General features: G+C 40.4%; 1 protein-coding gene across 5 annotated transcripts in view; it reads right to left on the reverse strand.

The window, feature by feature from the left end:
* Positions 1–17,585, reverse strand: part of fnip2 (folliculin interacting protein 2) — a 36,260-nt gene that overhangs the window by 9,060 nt on the left and 9,615 nt on the right. For 3 of the 5 annotated variants that reach the window (XR_013195025.1, XM_077204434.1, XM_077204427.1), the window contains exons 3-13: positions 13,173–13,265; positions 12,905–13,005; positions 12,738–12,812; positions 12,606–12,658; positions 11,733–11,795; positions 11,005–11,076; positions 9,855–9,990; positions 9,560–9,761; positions 7,535–7,623; positions 7,006–7,152; positions 6,574–6,743 (exon numbers count right to left, since the gene is read on the reverse strand). Coding sequence is in view for 4 of the 5 variants with exons in the window: in XM_077204434.1 (XP_077060549.1) it covers positions 6,574–6,743; positions 7,006–7,152; positions 7,535–7,623; positions 9,560–9,761; positions 9,855–9,990; positions 11,005–11,076; positions 11,733–11,795; positions 12,606–12,658; positions 12,738–12,812; positions 12,905–13,005; positions 13,173–13,265 (1,201 nt within the window). In the remaining variant the exon portion in view is untranslated. The remainder of the gene's footprint in view (positions 1–6,573; positions 6,744–7,005; positions 7,153–7,534; positions 7,624–9,559; positions 9,762–9,854; positions 9,991–11,004; positions 11,077–11,732; positions 11,796–12,605; positions 12,659–12,737; positions 12,813–12,904; positions 13,006–13,172; positions 13,266–17,585) is intronic. The other 2 variants (XM_077204461.1, XM_077204450.1) reach the window with 1 other exon arrangement.

Consider the following 17,585-nt stretch of genomic DNA (forward strand, 5'->3'; position numbering starts at 1 on the left):
CTTCTGGATCTGAAAACCGCCCTGACGGTTTATGTAGGACACCACAGACATGTTGTCCGAGCGGACTAACACATGGTGGTCCGGAATGAACGGGAGGAAGCGTTTGAGCGCGTTCTCGACCGCTATCATTTCCAGACAGTTTATATGGAAGCGTCTCTCCACAGTGGTCTGACCACAGGCCAAAGACCGGTCTGCCCTCGAAGACGGCGCCCCAACCTGAGTTGGAGGCGTCCATCGAGATGACCTTTCGGTGTGAGACAGTCCCCATTGTCACTCCCCGCTGGTACCAGTCGGCCGCTAATCAGGGCTGCAGAGCCAAAACGCAGCTCTGAGTCACTCTGATTCGTCTGTAGCCTGAAACCCAAGCCTGGTGAGGCACTTGGGCGTTCAGCCAGCGTTGTAGCGGGCGCATGCGCAGCAAGCCCAGCTGAAGCACAGCCGCACCTGATGCCATACAGCCTAGCATCCTCTGGAATGTCTTCAGAGGTGTGATGCTGCCTTCCTGGAAAGACGCGGCCAGGTGTCGAACACGGCGCGGGCGCTGTGTCGATAGGCGGGCCGTCATAGCCAGAGAGTCCAGATCTATTCCTAGAAAGGAAACTGACTGACTGGACATAAATGAGGTCTTGGTCCAGTTGACCGTGAGGCCCAAGCTTTCCAGATGGCTGAGAAGCACTGTTCTGTGAGATAAAAGTTCTATCTCTGACTGTGCTAAAATCAGCCAATCGTCCAAATAGTTCAGAATTCGCAGCCCTTTCACTCTCAGGGGGGCGAGAGCCGCATCCATGCACTTCGTAAATGTACGGGGTGCCAAGGACAGGCCGAACAGGAGGACGGTGTATTGATATGCCCGACCGTCGAAGGCGAATCTCAAGAATGGCCTGTGACGGGGGACTATCGGGATCTGAAAGTATGCATCTTTCAGATCGAGAGATAAACCAGTCCCTCGGGCAAATTTGTGCGAGGATTTGTCTGGTCGTGAGCATTTTGAACGGCCGTCTCATGAGAGCTTTGTTCAAATATCTCAGATCTAAGATAGGTCTTAGAGCTCCGTCCTTCTTGGGTACGAGAAAATAACGGCTGTAAAAACCTGACTCGTTCAGAGAAGGAGGCACTGGTTCTATGGCCCCTTTGCACAGCAGTTTGGCTATTTCTGCGAGGAGTAGATGAGCTACATCCGCTTTTACTTTCGTCTCGGTCCGTGCTCAAAAGCGAGGGGGATGGCGAGCGAACGGAAGCGAATAGCCCTGTCTTATTGTGCTCAGCACCCATTCTGACACACCTGGAATAGCCTTCCATGCTTCTTCATGTATAGCTAGGGGCAGAATGGACTCCGGGTTCCGATCGCCGCACTTCGCGGGCTCGGGAAACTGAACCGGAGGTGTGTGCGAGGCGCACGCGCCCTCTGATCTCAGGAACGGCGGCTCGCTGACAGCTGTAACTGTCTGTATCACTTGAGATGGCCCAATTACTGGGAATGGGGAATATTTTGTGACGATATTTGGTGCGAGCGGAGCCTGGGGCGAAGTGTTTGTCAGTAAGCGTGAGCGCTCGTGAGCGGGCACGTGACTTACATTCATAACTTGGCCGCTGTGAGGCTGTTGCCGTGTAACAGAGTGGACAGTGAGTAGGTGTGAGCACAGGTTTTTGGGCACATTCTCTACATCTAGCACTCGAGCGGCATTTGCCAGCTTTATGAGAGTGGGCTCTGTGAGAGACACGTGGGGCATTGTGTTTATGTGTAGGGGTAAGCACTGACTTGTGGGCACTTTTTCTACACCTAAAACACCCTCGGCGTGAGCCGGATAACCAGAATTTATACTCTTTTTGAGATTTCTCTGGGTCGCCATAAAAACGGCGTTTGTGTGCAGGCGAGCGGGCTGTGTTGCCAACTCGTTGGCTGCTAAATGTGAGTCTGCAGTAGCCTTCTCTGAGGGGACTGACAGGACGAGATATTTTGACGCTGGTCCGGCCGCAGCAAGACCCACCCGTCTTTTCCTCTCTGGTGTTGCTTGGAGGACTTTCCCTGCTCGGGTTTCAGCGCAATCCTGGACCGGGGTCCCTGGGGGGGGAGGCGACCTGCGTCCAGACGATCGTGATCTAGGGCGGCTGCCCTGTCGACACTGCGGAGGCTGTGGCTGAGCTGGGCGCTGGCTAGCATGTCGTGCAGACGGCTCACGTGGGCGGCTTGCACAGGAGCTAGAGCGTCGCGGCAGGAAGAGATTCATGGCCTGCGTGGTCTTCTGTACTTCGGAGAAACGGTCGACAATCCCGTTCACCGCTGGGCCGAAGAGACCAGTGGGGGAGAGCGGCGCGACGAGAAACGCGGAGCGCTCCGACTCCCTCATATCCGCAAGCGTCAGCCAGAGATGCCTCTCTGTGACTGTGAGCGGGGCTGGCGGGATACGATCCGGCGAGCGCTTCACTGTGGCCACAGGCTCCGGCATCATCTGCGCACGGCGCTTCTTTTTGCGCGGTCCAGAGGGTGGAGTGACAGCGTCCGGGGTGAAGGCTTTGAGTCGAGCCCACAGGGTCGACAACGGAAGCACTTCACAGTGCACGCAGACGCCCGATTCCAGGGTCCTGCGCTGAGCGGGGCTCTGCACGAGCCGCAGGAAAGGCGAGGCATTTTGATACAAACGCTCGCGCTCTTTTAGTGAGAGAGTTTTAGTTTGTGCTTGCATTCTGTGAGTGTTCGCCGCTGCTACACTCACAGAATGCAAGCACAAAAAGGATACTCAACGCCGGATGGCGTAGCAGGCACGGAAGGCTGAAGGTGGCGAAGCAGGCCGGCTTCCTCAGGCGCTTTCCTCTGCGTGCTGGTCGCTAGTTTTGACGGCGGACGGCTTTCTCTCAAGATCCAGCGATGTGGAGAGCTTCGCTGAAGATGATGAAATCAGTGACGCACCCTCTGAGCCTGGCTTTTATACACTAAGCCACCCCCATTTTGGCGGGCTGTGACGCGTATAGGGCGCGACGTCACGCGCGAGGCTCAGTGGTAGGCTGCAGCAGTTGCCGCACGGCAGCCAATGAGCACGCAAGACTGCCTGCTCTAGGTCTGCTGGCTGCTGCACTGCGTTGACAATAAATGCAAAATTAAGGATAATTTTTGGCTTCAATATCTAGAGAAAAGATGACTTTACCCATAGCGTAAGCTAGCTTACGGAATACGAGAGAACCTCTCGTAAGAGAACTGGTTTATAGTTGCAAATGAAAACAAATGCTGGACTAGCAAAGTTACTTTTTTTATACAAAGTTCTTTTGTATATGACAGCTCAAATAAGTCGAGTTCTTTGAAGTAAAAAATCACCATGAAAATGAGAATGCAAGACCAGTCTTCAACAGAGGATCAGCGAATTATTGAATTGAATTATTGCTTGATCTCAAACTAATTTTTGTGGGGGAAAAAACAAATATATACTAAAAGAAAAAAATACAATATTATATAAACGAACCTCAACAAATAAAGAAATTATAGCCCAGCTAAATGATTCATGTTTCTCCCACGGTAAAGTGAATATTTAGCAGTAATAGTATTTAAATAGTAAAAATTAATATTTAACATTTAAGTATATGACTCTGTACATAATAATTGTTTTAATGATGTATAAGAATAAAAAAAATATGTATATTTTGTTTATATAGAATTATATCAAATTATACAGAAATCAACTGATGCGCAGAGACAGATCTAAATTGAAATTGCTTCAAACTTGGCTCAGAAATCCAATCAGAATTTTATAAATATGTTTTATAATACGTGACCCTGGATCACAAAACCAGCCTTAAGTAGCACGGGTATATTTGTGGGAATAGCCAACAATACATTGTATGGGTCAAAATTATCAATTTTTCTTTTATGCCAAAAATGATCAGGATATTAAGTAAAGATCATGTTCCATGAAGGTATTTTGTAAATTTCCTACCGTAAATGTATAAAACAATTATTTTTGTGAGTGAATGCAGCACAATCACAAACATAAATGGACAACTTTAAAGGCAATTTTCTCAATGTTTCGATTTTTCTGCACCCTCAGATTCCAGATTTTCAAATAGTTGTATCTCAGCCAAATATTGTCCTATCCTAACAAACCATACATCAATGGAAAGCTTATTTATTCAGCTTTCATGTGATGTATAAATCTTAATTTCAAAAAAATGACCCATAAGACTGGTTTTGTCATCCAGGGTCACATATTATTTTTATTGTTTGAGTATTTTTAACTCAAGTGCTAAATAATATGAAGCTGTTTTTGCACTGCTGCCACACTTATGCTTCATAATGTTAATGTGAACAATATTATATTTTCATTCACATCCATCATCGTTATATAAAGAGGCCATTTTATGCTTTTTTTTGTTTTTTACAAAGTCTTGATTTAGTTTTTTAGTCTACTAGAATAGTTTTTCATGCTTGAATGTTAAAAAACACATTACTTTTTTTACATATTTTATGTTGTTGCTGCACCTCTCTTCCCAGTCTGTCAGTAACACTCGGTTAAATGTGTTACTTTTAACTTAAATGTAACTTAAATACTTAAATGTGTTAAATATTCATTTTTATTATTTGATTACTATTACTACTAAATATTCACTTTAACGTGAATGCTGCACCTCTCTTCCCAGTCTGTCAGTAACACTCTTTTAGTTTCAGTCTCTATGAAGACCTTTTTAAAAAAGCTATATGTTCTCTTGATTGGTCAACTGCTTTGAGTGCGTTTCGGAAATTTCATGCTCCTTACCCGCGAGTTTCAAAACACTATGCAACTCAACCAGGCATCACCCCTTTATTTTGCGTATGCAGGAATTATTTAAATGAGCAATCTTCAAAAGAAGAAACTCAAGACTACAATCGAGTGGTTTCAGAGAGATCAGAAAGTATTTACTGATGTAGAGAATAACTCTTTTTGGATTGACTTTGTGCTTTGTAACGTTTTCATACTCAAACAGCAACATTACACACTAAAGATAAAAAAAACATAATAGGTCCTCTTTCATTCATAAAACATTTTTATTTTGCTGAAACTCTAGTTAAAATAACTATGTTGTGATATATATGGTTACTGAGATAAATAACTATTTGCTTATGGCATGAGTTTTTGAAGATTTTCAAAACTACTTGTGTGATGTCCAGAGTGCAGTAGACTCAACATTTCTGCTTGAATATTGTATGAATGTTTGTAGGAGTATATACTTATACATTTATATTATACAGGGCCGGCCCTGGCCAATTTGCTCCCCTAGGCAAGATTTTACCTGGTGCCCCATGCATCACAGCCCATTTCACCCTGTCATTGTGTTCATGATTATTTATCCTATATATATATATATATATATATATATATATATATATATACACACACATTACAGCTAGCAAGAGCATTACACCTAGCATTCAAGTCAAGACCCATTTATTTTTATAGCGCTTTTTACAATATAGATTATTTCAAGGCAGATTTACAGCTTTACAGTTTTGTTGCGTTTATAATTTTGTTCAGTATATATAGCCGCTCTGGATAAAACAGTGATGTCATCATCCAAATGTCATTCATGCACAAACTATTCATTGAGCGCTAGCAAAAGTGTTTGTTTTGCAGTTGATGGCAGCAATCTTCCACTAAACTATGGCACGTTTCATGTTTTCACCATGAATGAAACTCCGAAATGTCTTCTTTAATGTTAATTTCACATAAAACGTTGCTACTTTTAATAAACCTGTAGCCTATATAAATATCATTAATAATTTTGGCAAATAAATTTAAAAAATGCCATATATCCCCCTCAAAACTGCACAACTGTAGAGTAAAACATTAATTAATAAAAGTGATAGTGAATGCGTCTAAAAAAACGTGATTGTTACAAATCACACTGTCTGGGGGCTCTGGAGAACTCAGAACAATTGTTAGCTTAAAGTTTAAGGTAAAAATGACTGCCATTAAATTATATATCTTACTACTATGCAATTAGATAAACTGTTCATTCATTACATTAGCATGTTACCTCTGTCTTTATTCCCTTTTATCCTCTTCTCTTCCGTTAGGCACTGTATCTATTGCAGACTATAATGCTAATCTAAAATATGTCATGTAAATTTGGCCATCCGTCACAATCAGGTAACTTTCACCATGTCTAGACCTGGCACGAGCTACCAGGCCCGTTTCTACAGGGTGCTTGAGTGTGTTAAGTGCCCTCAAACGAAAGCAATGCTGTCTACATTGGATGCAGCGAGGGGCGACGCTACACAACAAATTACCAACAGTAAACTGATCGCGCGCTCTGTTTCTGACGCACTTCAAGCACTCGCCGGACGGGGGAAGATTGATGCGCCGGACCGGAGTCGGGGGACTTAGTTAAGTTTTTGTGGAGTTTTTTTGCTTTATTTTGTAGTATTTTGAATTAATGTTTTTAAAATAGTATTAGGAAAAAAAATTAAAAAAAAAAATTCACTCGTTCACTCATTTTGGCGCCCCTATTGAGTGGCGCTCCTAGCATTTGCCTAATCCGCCTATGCCACGGGCCGGCCCTGATAGTATACATTTAAATATTTAGTCTTGTGTGCATTTTTTGTTTTACCTAATTGAGCCCACAGTGGGTTGTATGGGTGAGATTTTGCCAACAGATCCACTGTCTGTGAGGCAGGTTTCTGGCAGGCAGGTGTGATTGGCGGCAAGCTGCTGGGCATCACTGTGGGAACCCAGCCTAAGTGACGCGTAAGAACAGCAGTAAGGAGAGCTGAGAGAAACCTAGACAAAAATGAAAGGAATAGTTCACAAAGTTCCCACCAGAACTCAATACAATAAGGCAATCAAGAGGAAATCACTCATGACTGACTGCCACAGTGACACACCTTGCCAATTGTGTTTCCTGACACGAATAGGATCAGTGATGGTGATGGAAACAAATAATTGATTTTCCAAATATCCCTTTGATTACACAGTACTAGTAAAAGAACAGGGTTAAAGATTTTAAGTAATATGTTTAGTAGAAAGGTTAAAGACCACTGACTGGCTCTTGGCTCCGTGTTCCATCAGAAAACTCATCTCCTTCAGAAAGCGATGACACAGTAGGTTTCGCTCGGTACTTTGGGATATCATGGAAAGCCAGACTGGCTCGCTGATGCGTGGAGCCATGTACAGGTTCCACACTGTCATCCTATAAACCAATAGAGAACCAGATGAGACTAATGCAGATCAATGTTCAAATTGACTTGATCTCAAACTTGAGGGCTTCTGTAACAATATCCTCTGCACCAAGTTGGTCATGAAACAAAGGATGTTTAATACAGTAGGGGCCTAGGGGGGCATGAAAATTCATATTTGTTCTGTAATTTTAGAGGCAGAACAAGAAGGCTGAAAATACATTAAAACATTACTGTAAATATTTAATTCCAGTGCTATGATCACTGCCTTGCTGAATTAATGTGTCATTTTGTTCACTGCAGAAATAGTACATTGTACATGAACTGTACATAAAGAATATAATGCCAAAAATATACTGTAAGAAATGTGATGCACCACATCCCTCTCACTTTCACCTGAATTCTCCCAGTGCTTCCATCACTCGACACAGATAGACCTGCACTCGCTGACTGGACTCAGCTATCCTTCTGCACAGAATCATTGCCTGAAAAACAATCACACACAGTTTGAACTTTGAAGTAAAGTTTAAATGTTATGCAAATAGAAATACTATATAAAGTATATACAATATTTTTTTTAAGAAATTAATACTTTTATCAGCAAGGATGCTTTACATTATCATTATTTAAAGTGGCAGTAAAAAACATTTATCTTGCTAAAGGGGTCCTATTATGCCCTTTTATGAATTCTTGATTTTGTTTTTGGGGTGTACTAGAATATGCTTTCATGCTTGAAACATTATTTTACACATATTTTACATTATTACAGCACCTCTGTCCCCAGTCTGGTTCGAACACTCCGATTTCGATGAAGCCCCTCCTTCCGAAATATGCTGTGATTGATTAGCTTGCCCAGTGTTTTGTGATTGGCAGCGTTTAGCGCGTGTTCGGGAAATGTCACGGCCCTTACCATAACCGTGAGCTCTACTCAGATGTAAATATTAAGGATGACATCAATTTCAAACCAATTCAAGCCTGATTCAGAGAATGTTAACAAACAAGATGATCGCCCAGAACGGATTTCATGGGACGTTTCAGAGTGGTATACTTTTTGTCATTTTCTTATACATTTTAGATACGATGTTATACACCAATTTAATCATGAAATTTATCGGTAATCGATCACAAAACCATGGTTAATTTTCCTAAGGGAGCTTACAAACGCTACAGTAAACACTACATCAATACAGTAATGTAAGCTAGCAGGCTAGTGGAGGCAAAGCTTTGCATTTTTTTTACATTGTTGCAACATAAAACTTAATAATTGGAACTGTTAATAGAATAATATGACACAACTGCGAATTATAAGACATAGTTACAAATTGTGATCCATTAACAACAGATTGTCCTGACAAAACGGGAACTGCTTCATTTAAGGAGAGCTTTTGTGCATATAGCCTGCCTTGTGCTCTTTAAGTTTCTGGAAGCTGTTTTCCGTAAAATGTGCAGCACACAGAAAAACGTTGGGGTTATAATGTTCAGGAAATCTAAGTTTGTCAGCCTTAAGAAGTCAAACAAATGAGTTTGTTAATACGTGCGTAAAAAAACAGCGTCTATTTGACATAGCAGCAGCTCAACCAGGCCAGCACCTTTTTTGCATATTCTATGGGCGGAAATTATTTAAATAAGTAACATTATCTTCACAAAATCTGGAAAAAGTCCAATTTCCAATTCCAAAATTTTGTTTTAGTCCAATTAAGTCTTGGAAAGTGGATTCTGTTAAATCTCTCCCTTTGTAGTGGACTTTTAGCTTTGAACCTTGCAGATAATTTTTATGCACAAACAGCAACATTACACACTAATTAAAGTTGAAAAAGTGAAAAAGCATAGTAGGACCCCTTTATAACTTTATACTAACTTTAAAACTTTATACTAATTTTTTTCTACACTGCAAGACTGAAGTAATGCCTGCTGAAAAGCCTACAACTTTACCAAAGCGGATGAATTGCATTTTAATATATAGAAGTTATTTTAAATAGTAAAAATAATTCAAAATATTAGTTTTACTGTATTTTTGATAAAATAAATCTTGGGAAGCAAATTATAAAATATAAAACTAGGCACCTTGCGGTTAAATTTTTATTCACAATCCTATTTAGAATATATTCTCCATGTATCTCAATTTTAAAGCAACACCATTAGATTGATAAAGGTTATACTAAAATTAGTTTGCTCTGACCCACCCATCAAAACCAACCAGTATCAGACTTGCTGGTTGTTTTCTTTGGTCTGTAAAATAAGATTGTTTGGCCTTTTGCCCTGTTTGCTGTTTCTGTAATGTTTTTTCTAAAAAACAGAATTTAAACAGACATTTTAAATTCTGATAATAGCCGTTTATGAAATAAACATATTGCTTTAGATGGATACTAGAACATTTGCCTAAAATAGATATAACTATGACGCCTGCACTATCACACTGACCCTCTCGATGGCAGTCTTGAGTTTGTTCATGTGAGACTCAAACAGAGGAAAGTGGGAGAAGAAAAACTCCTGAAAATTGTGGTTTTCCTCCTCTCTCTCTGGCAGGCTTATAATGATGCTGATGGCAATCTTCTTCCTCCGGATCATCGCAGGGTTGGAGCTGCAGCTCTCGTCAGACAGGTTGAACATTTCTTCAGTGCTCCTGATGCACAGACATACACACATACATCCAACTTATCTGCCCACTGTAACTTCTGATATCTTACTTGTGGAATCTGAATTGATTCACACTTACCAGCGAGGCATGGGGCCATGTTGAAGACTGGTGGCCTGGCTACGGAGCCATCGCCGCTGGTAACTGCTGGCACAGCCACTGCTGAAGGAGGAGCCAGGTGAGGGTAGGGGAGTGGCCAATAAACTGCTCAGAGATGCTGCAGAATGGGAAAGTGGAGTTCACAGGCACATTTACCTTATTATGTTTGTCTGTAAATCGGCGAGTAAGACAAATAAGACCCGTCAACTGATGTTTTCTTTTTTTTTTAACAGACGATGATATCGAATATTGCAGTGTTTCTTAGTAAATGATTTATCTGTTTAGTGTGCACATTATTATTTATTTTTAATTCATTTACCCTCATAACCTATAATTAAAATAACTTCCCCTCCCTTTAGCAGCGACATCTCTTCTCTTCTCTGATGGCGTGAGGGCGAAACGACCTGTCACTCACATGAGATCACAGCGATAGCAAACCACAACTATCCAATAAATTCCCGATGGACAAAATTAAATCCATACATTTTTTCTTGATATCCGAGCCGTCACTCGGATATGTGTTACAATACGGAAAGAAAATACATGATAAAAAAGAAATAAAAAAAAATATGGAAAGGAAAGACAATCACAACTTCCATTTCATGTCGACTTTACTGATAGCAAATAAAATGTACACTAAATTACTTTAAGCCAAAGAAATTACTTTCATGTCATGGCGGATAACTGATAAATGGCAAATATTAACATTCTATGCTATTTTTGTCTAAATAAGTAACAAATAAAACACTAAAAACTAAAAGCAATCATTTTAAATGCTACATACGAATGTAGACATTACAACATTATAATGTCTACATTAATGTCTAAATATAATGTCTAATTATAACATTGAAACTGGGTAAGGATTACATTTAACTAGAATTTTTAATTCCTTTTTTAAATAATTGTTATTTTTAATAACAACATTTATTATATTAATATTATTTAAAAAAATCTTAAAATACAATCAACATAAAAGTAGAGAAAATGAGCATGCACCATTAAATATCCACTATCAACCGACAACAATAAATACAAATATATATATATGTCTAACACCGGCCGATAACTGGTATGATACAGTGATAATGCTTTTGTCAAGGATGTTCTGACTTTATTAATGTGTACATACCGGAGCGAGCAATGCCACTGTCTCCATCCTCACTGTGTCCTCTGCTTGGCATGTCCACTGGATTACTGTGGGCTGGAAAATGAGAGTCATTACACATTCCCTCACATTCAGCTGCATTCTGAAGAATGTAAAGTGTTTCCGCATTGCTTAACATTGTGGGTGATTTGGTGGAGGTTTTGGGTTCCCAAGCACTTTTCAAGAGAGCATGCAGGTTAGTATCCCCCCTGCACACACACACACACACCCTCACACAACATCTACAAAAGTGTGGACCCATCGGAAAGCGTGAAGATAAAGCCTGTAACCTAGAAACCTTGCAGTTTCATTCGTAACAACGTTGCTGACCCACAATAACTCTGTTCACACTTGGTATTTACATCCATTTCAGTGATCCAATCACAAGTGTACAGCTGTAAATACAGATGTAAACAGGGTGAAAAATATTTGTGATCTGATCACAAACCACATTGTGGTAATAAGATGCAGATGCATCTTAGTATCAGGTGTAAATAGCATTCTGTCTCCGCTGTTGTGATCGTATCACCCAAGTATGCTAATACCAGGTGTAACACAGGGCCAAAGGCAGAGGAAGTGCATTATGTGAGGGGCCTAAAATCAATCAAAGGCTAAATGGTCAGAGAGGACACAGTAGAAAATGAAACATAGCTAAAGTGTTTGTGCATGTGAGATCAACACATGCTCACACTGCTTTAGCATTCAACACAAACCTGCAAAGAAAGATGCGCTCCGAGCCAGGTAGAGCAGAGGAGCGCTAGGTACACGGCAAACTCCTAAAAAGAGTGGTATATGGCCATGTTGTGAAACGGTATGTTTTGGTTTTAAGAAAGAATTAAGAAAATAAACAGATGAAAGTGCTGTTCCGAAACAGTGAGCTGTCATGCTGACTACATATGCAGTTGATCCTAGCATCCCCAATGAAATAGAACCTCATTTTTGTTCAGAAAGTCAAAACTTTCATTTTCTCCATAGGGAAATTGATTTTTAACAATTTATAAACCTTTAAACAGACCAATTGTACATGTATATGTACGGGTATATGCTTTTGTTGAAACCATTTGTTCGCATTATTTCAATAATCATGATTAAGAGCTGAATTCATGGTTAAAAACTATATTACCCAATGATGCTGTAAATATAGATATATTCTGTGTGTATATATATATTTTTGAAATCCAACTGCTCAAAACTCTAAGCATAAAAAACACAACACATAAATATTTGGTAAAATTAATCCTTCTTAACTACATTTAACTGTTTTCAATCATTATTTTTCAGAATTGAATCAAATAAAATTGAATGATTTCAACATTTCTCTCTCATCTGTCATCCTGGTTGTTGTTGATTTTTTCATCGAGCTTCCTGCAGTGTATTCTGGGATTGTTACTTGTGAAAGATACATGGAATGCTGCCTTAAAACTCGGGAAACAGCGTAAATAAGATACCTACCTTTTGGAACAGCCTTTTGTGACAGGAGTGAACCTATAAATTGCTGCCTATGTAGGCACTCGGTAGCTCAATAGGTTTTGGAAGAGATTGTGACAAATTAACAAATAAAGAAGAAATGTTTGTACTTATCTTACCTATGCTGCTGGAGTGAAAAGTTTGGCTCATTGACTCAAAACTGTCTTGCAGCCTTTAGAAAATAGAGACAATGAGTGATCGAGAGCAGAGTCAAGAAGCAGCAGATTACAGGTGAGAGGAGACAGACATACGTATTTGTACTTCCAGAGGTGCTGCTTCCAAACAGGGTAGAAAAAACCTTACTGACCATCAGCTGTGGTGGAGACCTGTCACATACACAATATTACAGTGTTATTTAATACACACCGCTAAGGCCCTTAATCCTGTGAAATATATTACATTTACATAAAATACTCACCGAATGTGGTGAATTTTAAGAGTTGAACCCTTATAGCTCATGGAAACTGAGCCAAACATCATCTCTCCAAGCATATTCACGTCTGAAGCTGGTTTGGTATACTGAACATACATACATACATAAGTCAAATGTGGCAAAGTATTCTATGTCACCATAAACACACAGGTTATGCTGGAATGTTATGATTAGTATTTATAAAAGAATTTTGACTAATGAATTTCCATGATACTGACTAAATGCCTCAGCATAAATGTTTTTCTGCACAAACCTGATATGTAGGTGGCTTGTCTTTCTCATTTGCTTGGTCTCCGATATGGCAAGCACCACTTCGATTGGGGGGAGTTTTGTTTTCATCAGCAGTCTGTAAGATGTTCGAAACAATCAGCCACATCACACTGTGCCTCTCAATCTTTAAGGTCATCACAGAATCAAGGGGATATTTGCAACAAAATATGGGTATCCATATTAAGGACTAATGAGCACTACCGTTCAAAAGTTTAGGGTCACTACGTTTTTTTTTCTTTTTAGAGATTAATACTTTTGTATTCATTTGCATTAAATTAAATTAAATGCATTAAATTGGTTACAAGTGACTGTAAAAGTAAACAGTAAAACATTGTTGCTAAACATTCCATTTATAAATCTTATCACCAGGAAATAAAACTTTCTATTCCTCAAAGAATAGAGTAATGAAACTCACGCCTTATTGGGGATGTAGGCTATACTACACTGAACAAAATTATAAACGCAACACTTTTGTTTTTGCCCATATTTTTCATGTGCTGAACTCTTAAGATCTAGGACTTTTTCTATGTACACAAAAGGCGTATTTCTCTCAAATATTGTTCACAAATCTGTCTAAATCTGTGTTATTGAGCACTTCTCCTTTGTCGAGATAATCCATCCACCTCACAGGTGTGTAGGGTTGGGTATCGGTCGGGTTTTATCCGATACCAGTACCTACTCTGTATTTTTTAAACGGTTCCGGTGCTTAAACGGTTCTTGAAACGGTTCTTAAGAAAACAAAACCGCACACACTTTTTCAAAAAATAATACCCTTTTATTTACAGGGCAAAACTGGACACAATATTAACAAGTAACATATGGTAATAATAAATAAACCAATATAAAATAAAAATTCACATTTACATAATATCAAATAAAACAATATTGTATCAAACAATGTAATAATACTGGAGATTAATAGAGATTACTACCAGGGTAATCTAATCTCAACATGGCTCCAGATTCCCATGTTTTGTCTGCTTGAACCAGTCATGTGAGTTATCTGGTCGTTGTCCTAGTTACGGGCAGCGCTTAGCTTGGCGAGTTTGGTATTTCGTTCCCACTGCGTCTTAGCTACGCAGCGTTGAGTGAACCTATGAAAGAGAATCTCTGGTTACTGGTGTAACCTATGTTCTCTGAATAGGGAACGAGACGCTGCGTTCGCTGCCAAGCTCCTCGCACTGCCGACAAGCTTCCTTTTTCGCTAGAGAAATTTGAGGAGCAGATGATGCGCGTCTAATATAATATGATGACGTAAGAGCGTCGAGGCGGCGCCCGCGCCATCAGCGATTGGCGTGATTCTATATGGCTTCAGACAATCGGCACACCCAGAGGGCGTTCTGATGCGTAATTTTACACGTGAAATGCAGCCAAACCTTGGAGCGTTTTTTCTTCGGCATCTTCATTAATCCCCTCGCTATCAGCAGACGTTCTGGGAGTCTCCCGCATATTGATAACGGCTCCCTGATGCCCGCAAATTAGTTAAAATCTCCCGCAATCTAGATAGAGTGAGCAAGAGCGCGCATGCGAGACAGAACAGGCTGTCCTCCAAACCATATAGTGCGCGCACGGCGGTTGGAGCGAGAGACCTTGCGTGTGTGCGCCTCATGACACAGAGAGTCAGGCACCGAAATTTCGTTCTTATTCAGTCTGGTTACTATCGTTTACGTTGGAACCGGTTCCCTATTGGCACCGCGTTTCAGTACCCAACCCTACAGGTGTGGCATATCAAGATGCTGATTAGACAGCATGATTATTGCACAGGTGTGCCTTAGGCTGGCCACAATAAAAGGCCACTCTAAAATGTGCAGTTTTACTGTATTGGGGGGTTCTGTGGGGTCCGAAAACACATCTCCTTCGCATAGAGTTGATCAGGTTGTTGATTGTGGCCAGTGAAATGTTGTCCACTCCTCTTTAATGGCAGAGCAAAGTTGCTGGATATTGGCCGGACCTGGAACATGCTGTCATATACGCCGATCCAGAGCATCCCAAACATGCTCAATACGTGACGTGTCTGGTGAGTATGCTGGCCATGCAAGTACTGGGATTTTTTCAGCTTCCAGGAATTGTGTACAGATCCTTGCATCATAGGGATGTGCATTATCATGCTGCAACATGAGGTGATGGTCGTGGATGAATGGCAGAACAATGGGCCTCAGGATCTCGTCACGGTATCTCGGTGCATTCAAAATGCCATCAATAAAATGCACCTGTGTTCGTTGTCCGTAACATACGGCTGCCCATAGCATAACTGGCACCATGGGCCACCCGATCCACAACGTTGACCACTCACCCACACGACGCCATACAGGCTGTCTGCCATCTGCCCTGTATAGTGAGAACGGGGATTTATCCGTGAAGAGAACACATCTCCAAAGTGCCAGACGCCATCGAATGTGAGCAGTTGCCCACTCAAGTCGGTTACGATGACGAACTGCAGTCAGGTCGAGACCCCGATGAGGACGACAAGCATGCAGATTAGCTTCCCTGAGATGGTTTCTGACAGTTTGTGCAGAAATTCTTTGGTTATGCAAACCGATTGTTGCAGCAGCTGTCCGGGTGGCTGGTCTCAGACGATCTTGGAGGTGAAGATGCTGGATGTGGAGGTCCTGGGCTGGTGTGGTTACACGTGATCTGCGGGTGTGAGGCCAGTTGGATATACCGCCAAATTCTCTGAAATGCCTTTGGAGACGGCGTATGGTAGAGAAATGAACATTCAATTCACGGGCAACAGCTCTGGTAGACATTCCTGCAGTCAGCGTGCCAATTGCACGCTCCCTCAAAATTTGCGACATCTATGGCATTGTGCTGTGTGATAAAACTGCACATTTTAGAGTGACCTTTTATTGTGGCCAGCCTAAGGCACACCTGTCCAATAATCATGCTGTCTAATAAGCATCTTGATATGCCACACCAATGAGGTGGATGGATTATCTCGGCAAAGGAGAAGTGCTCACTAACACAGATTTGTGAACAATATTTGAAAGAAATAGTAAACAGAAATAGTCTTAGATCTTCGAGTTCAGCTCATGAAAAATTGGGCAAAAACAAAAGTGTTGCGTTTATAATTTTGTTCAGTGTATATAGGCTAGACACAGGCAAGCAGATAGACTCAGAATATGAATGTAACGCGCAAAGTTTCACGCTAAGCATTTCCCATACTGGCATTAAAGTTGGCTTGATATTGGACGTTCGAGATTCGCAAATTTAGGGACCGCCTCTAAAGTTGCATACAACATTGGTATACACGTTTCTAACTTCAATAGTATTTTGAAGAGAAAGACTTACAGTCATAAAACCAATGGTAAAGTATTCATGTAGGTGTCGGGTATGATGTGCACCTTTTAGATTTTTTGAAATGTAATAAAATAAACTGTAAAATCATGTGTAGTAAAAATTGCAATTTTTTCCACTACCTATTTTTGTTTTGGAGGTCTCCTACAACAGGTTTACATGCATCAAAGGTCAAAAAACGCTTTCATTTTCTCATAATATACGTTGCACGTTGTAGACGTTGTTCGTGGGCAGCCAATTAAGACCATAGGGGGGCATTATGCAAATGTGTTACCCAGTGACATGAAGCCAGAACGAAATGAGATTTGAATTACTGGCGACTCGTTTAGGTGGTTCAGAGTCGATTCTTTCTTTTAAGAGACGATAATTTATTATCCACTTTTGGCTTCACAACTTTGCAGCTTGTTTACATTACATTGTTTACACAGACACTACACTACGCTACACATTGTATGAAAGGTAATATTTATAGGTAAACATTAGGGGCTCTTTAACTTCAAGAAAGTCACAAGTTAGTAACAGTCGCATGCCCAGTCTATTCTTTGCAATATGCGTCAGCCTAAAACTTTGACTTTTCGCAACTTTTTGTAGTAACATTCAGATATCGCAAGGCATTGCAATATGTATATCGGGATATGCATTTGCGATATTTCAATAATTTCACTATCGTGCAGCCCTATTCACCAGTAATGAAACAAGTGAAGTCTTTTATGAGGGAGTCATAGAATCATTCATTCAAACCGATAAAAAAAAGTTAATTCCAATTAATGATATACATTTTTTAATAGACTGCAGCAATTAACATTTTATCAGAATCTCTTGTAAATTACATGTTATATTGTCTATTCAAAATCTTGGGAGAAACTCCATTTATCCAGAATTGTGCAGCTCTACTAGAAAATATATTTAATTCAGAAATGATGTTGTGCAATATGTGGAGATAAATAATAGAATAATAATAATAATAAAAAATAATAAAAAACAAGGAAATCAATGATATGGAAATCTGCCAGTGCAATATTCCACCATGAGACACCATTCTATAGCAATACACTCGCACACACACTGTTATTCTGTCTCTCCTTGTGACAAAAGCTGAAGA

Source organism: Siphateles boraxobius, unplaced genomic scaffold, assembly GCF_051911475.1.
Source record: "Siphateles boraxobius isolate OS27281-9 unplaced genomic scaffold, OSU_SipBor_1 119, whole genome shotgun sequence".
In the NCBI taxonomy this organism is placed as follows: Eukaryota; Metazoa; Chordata; class Actinopteri; order Cypriniformes; family Leuciscidae; genus Siphateles; species Siphateles boraxobius.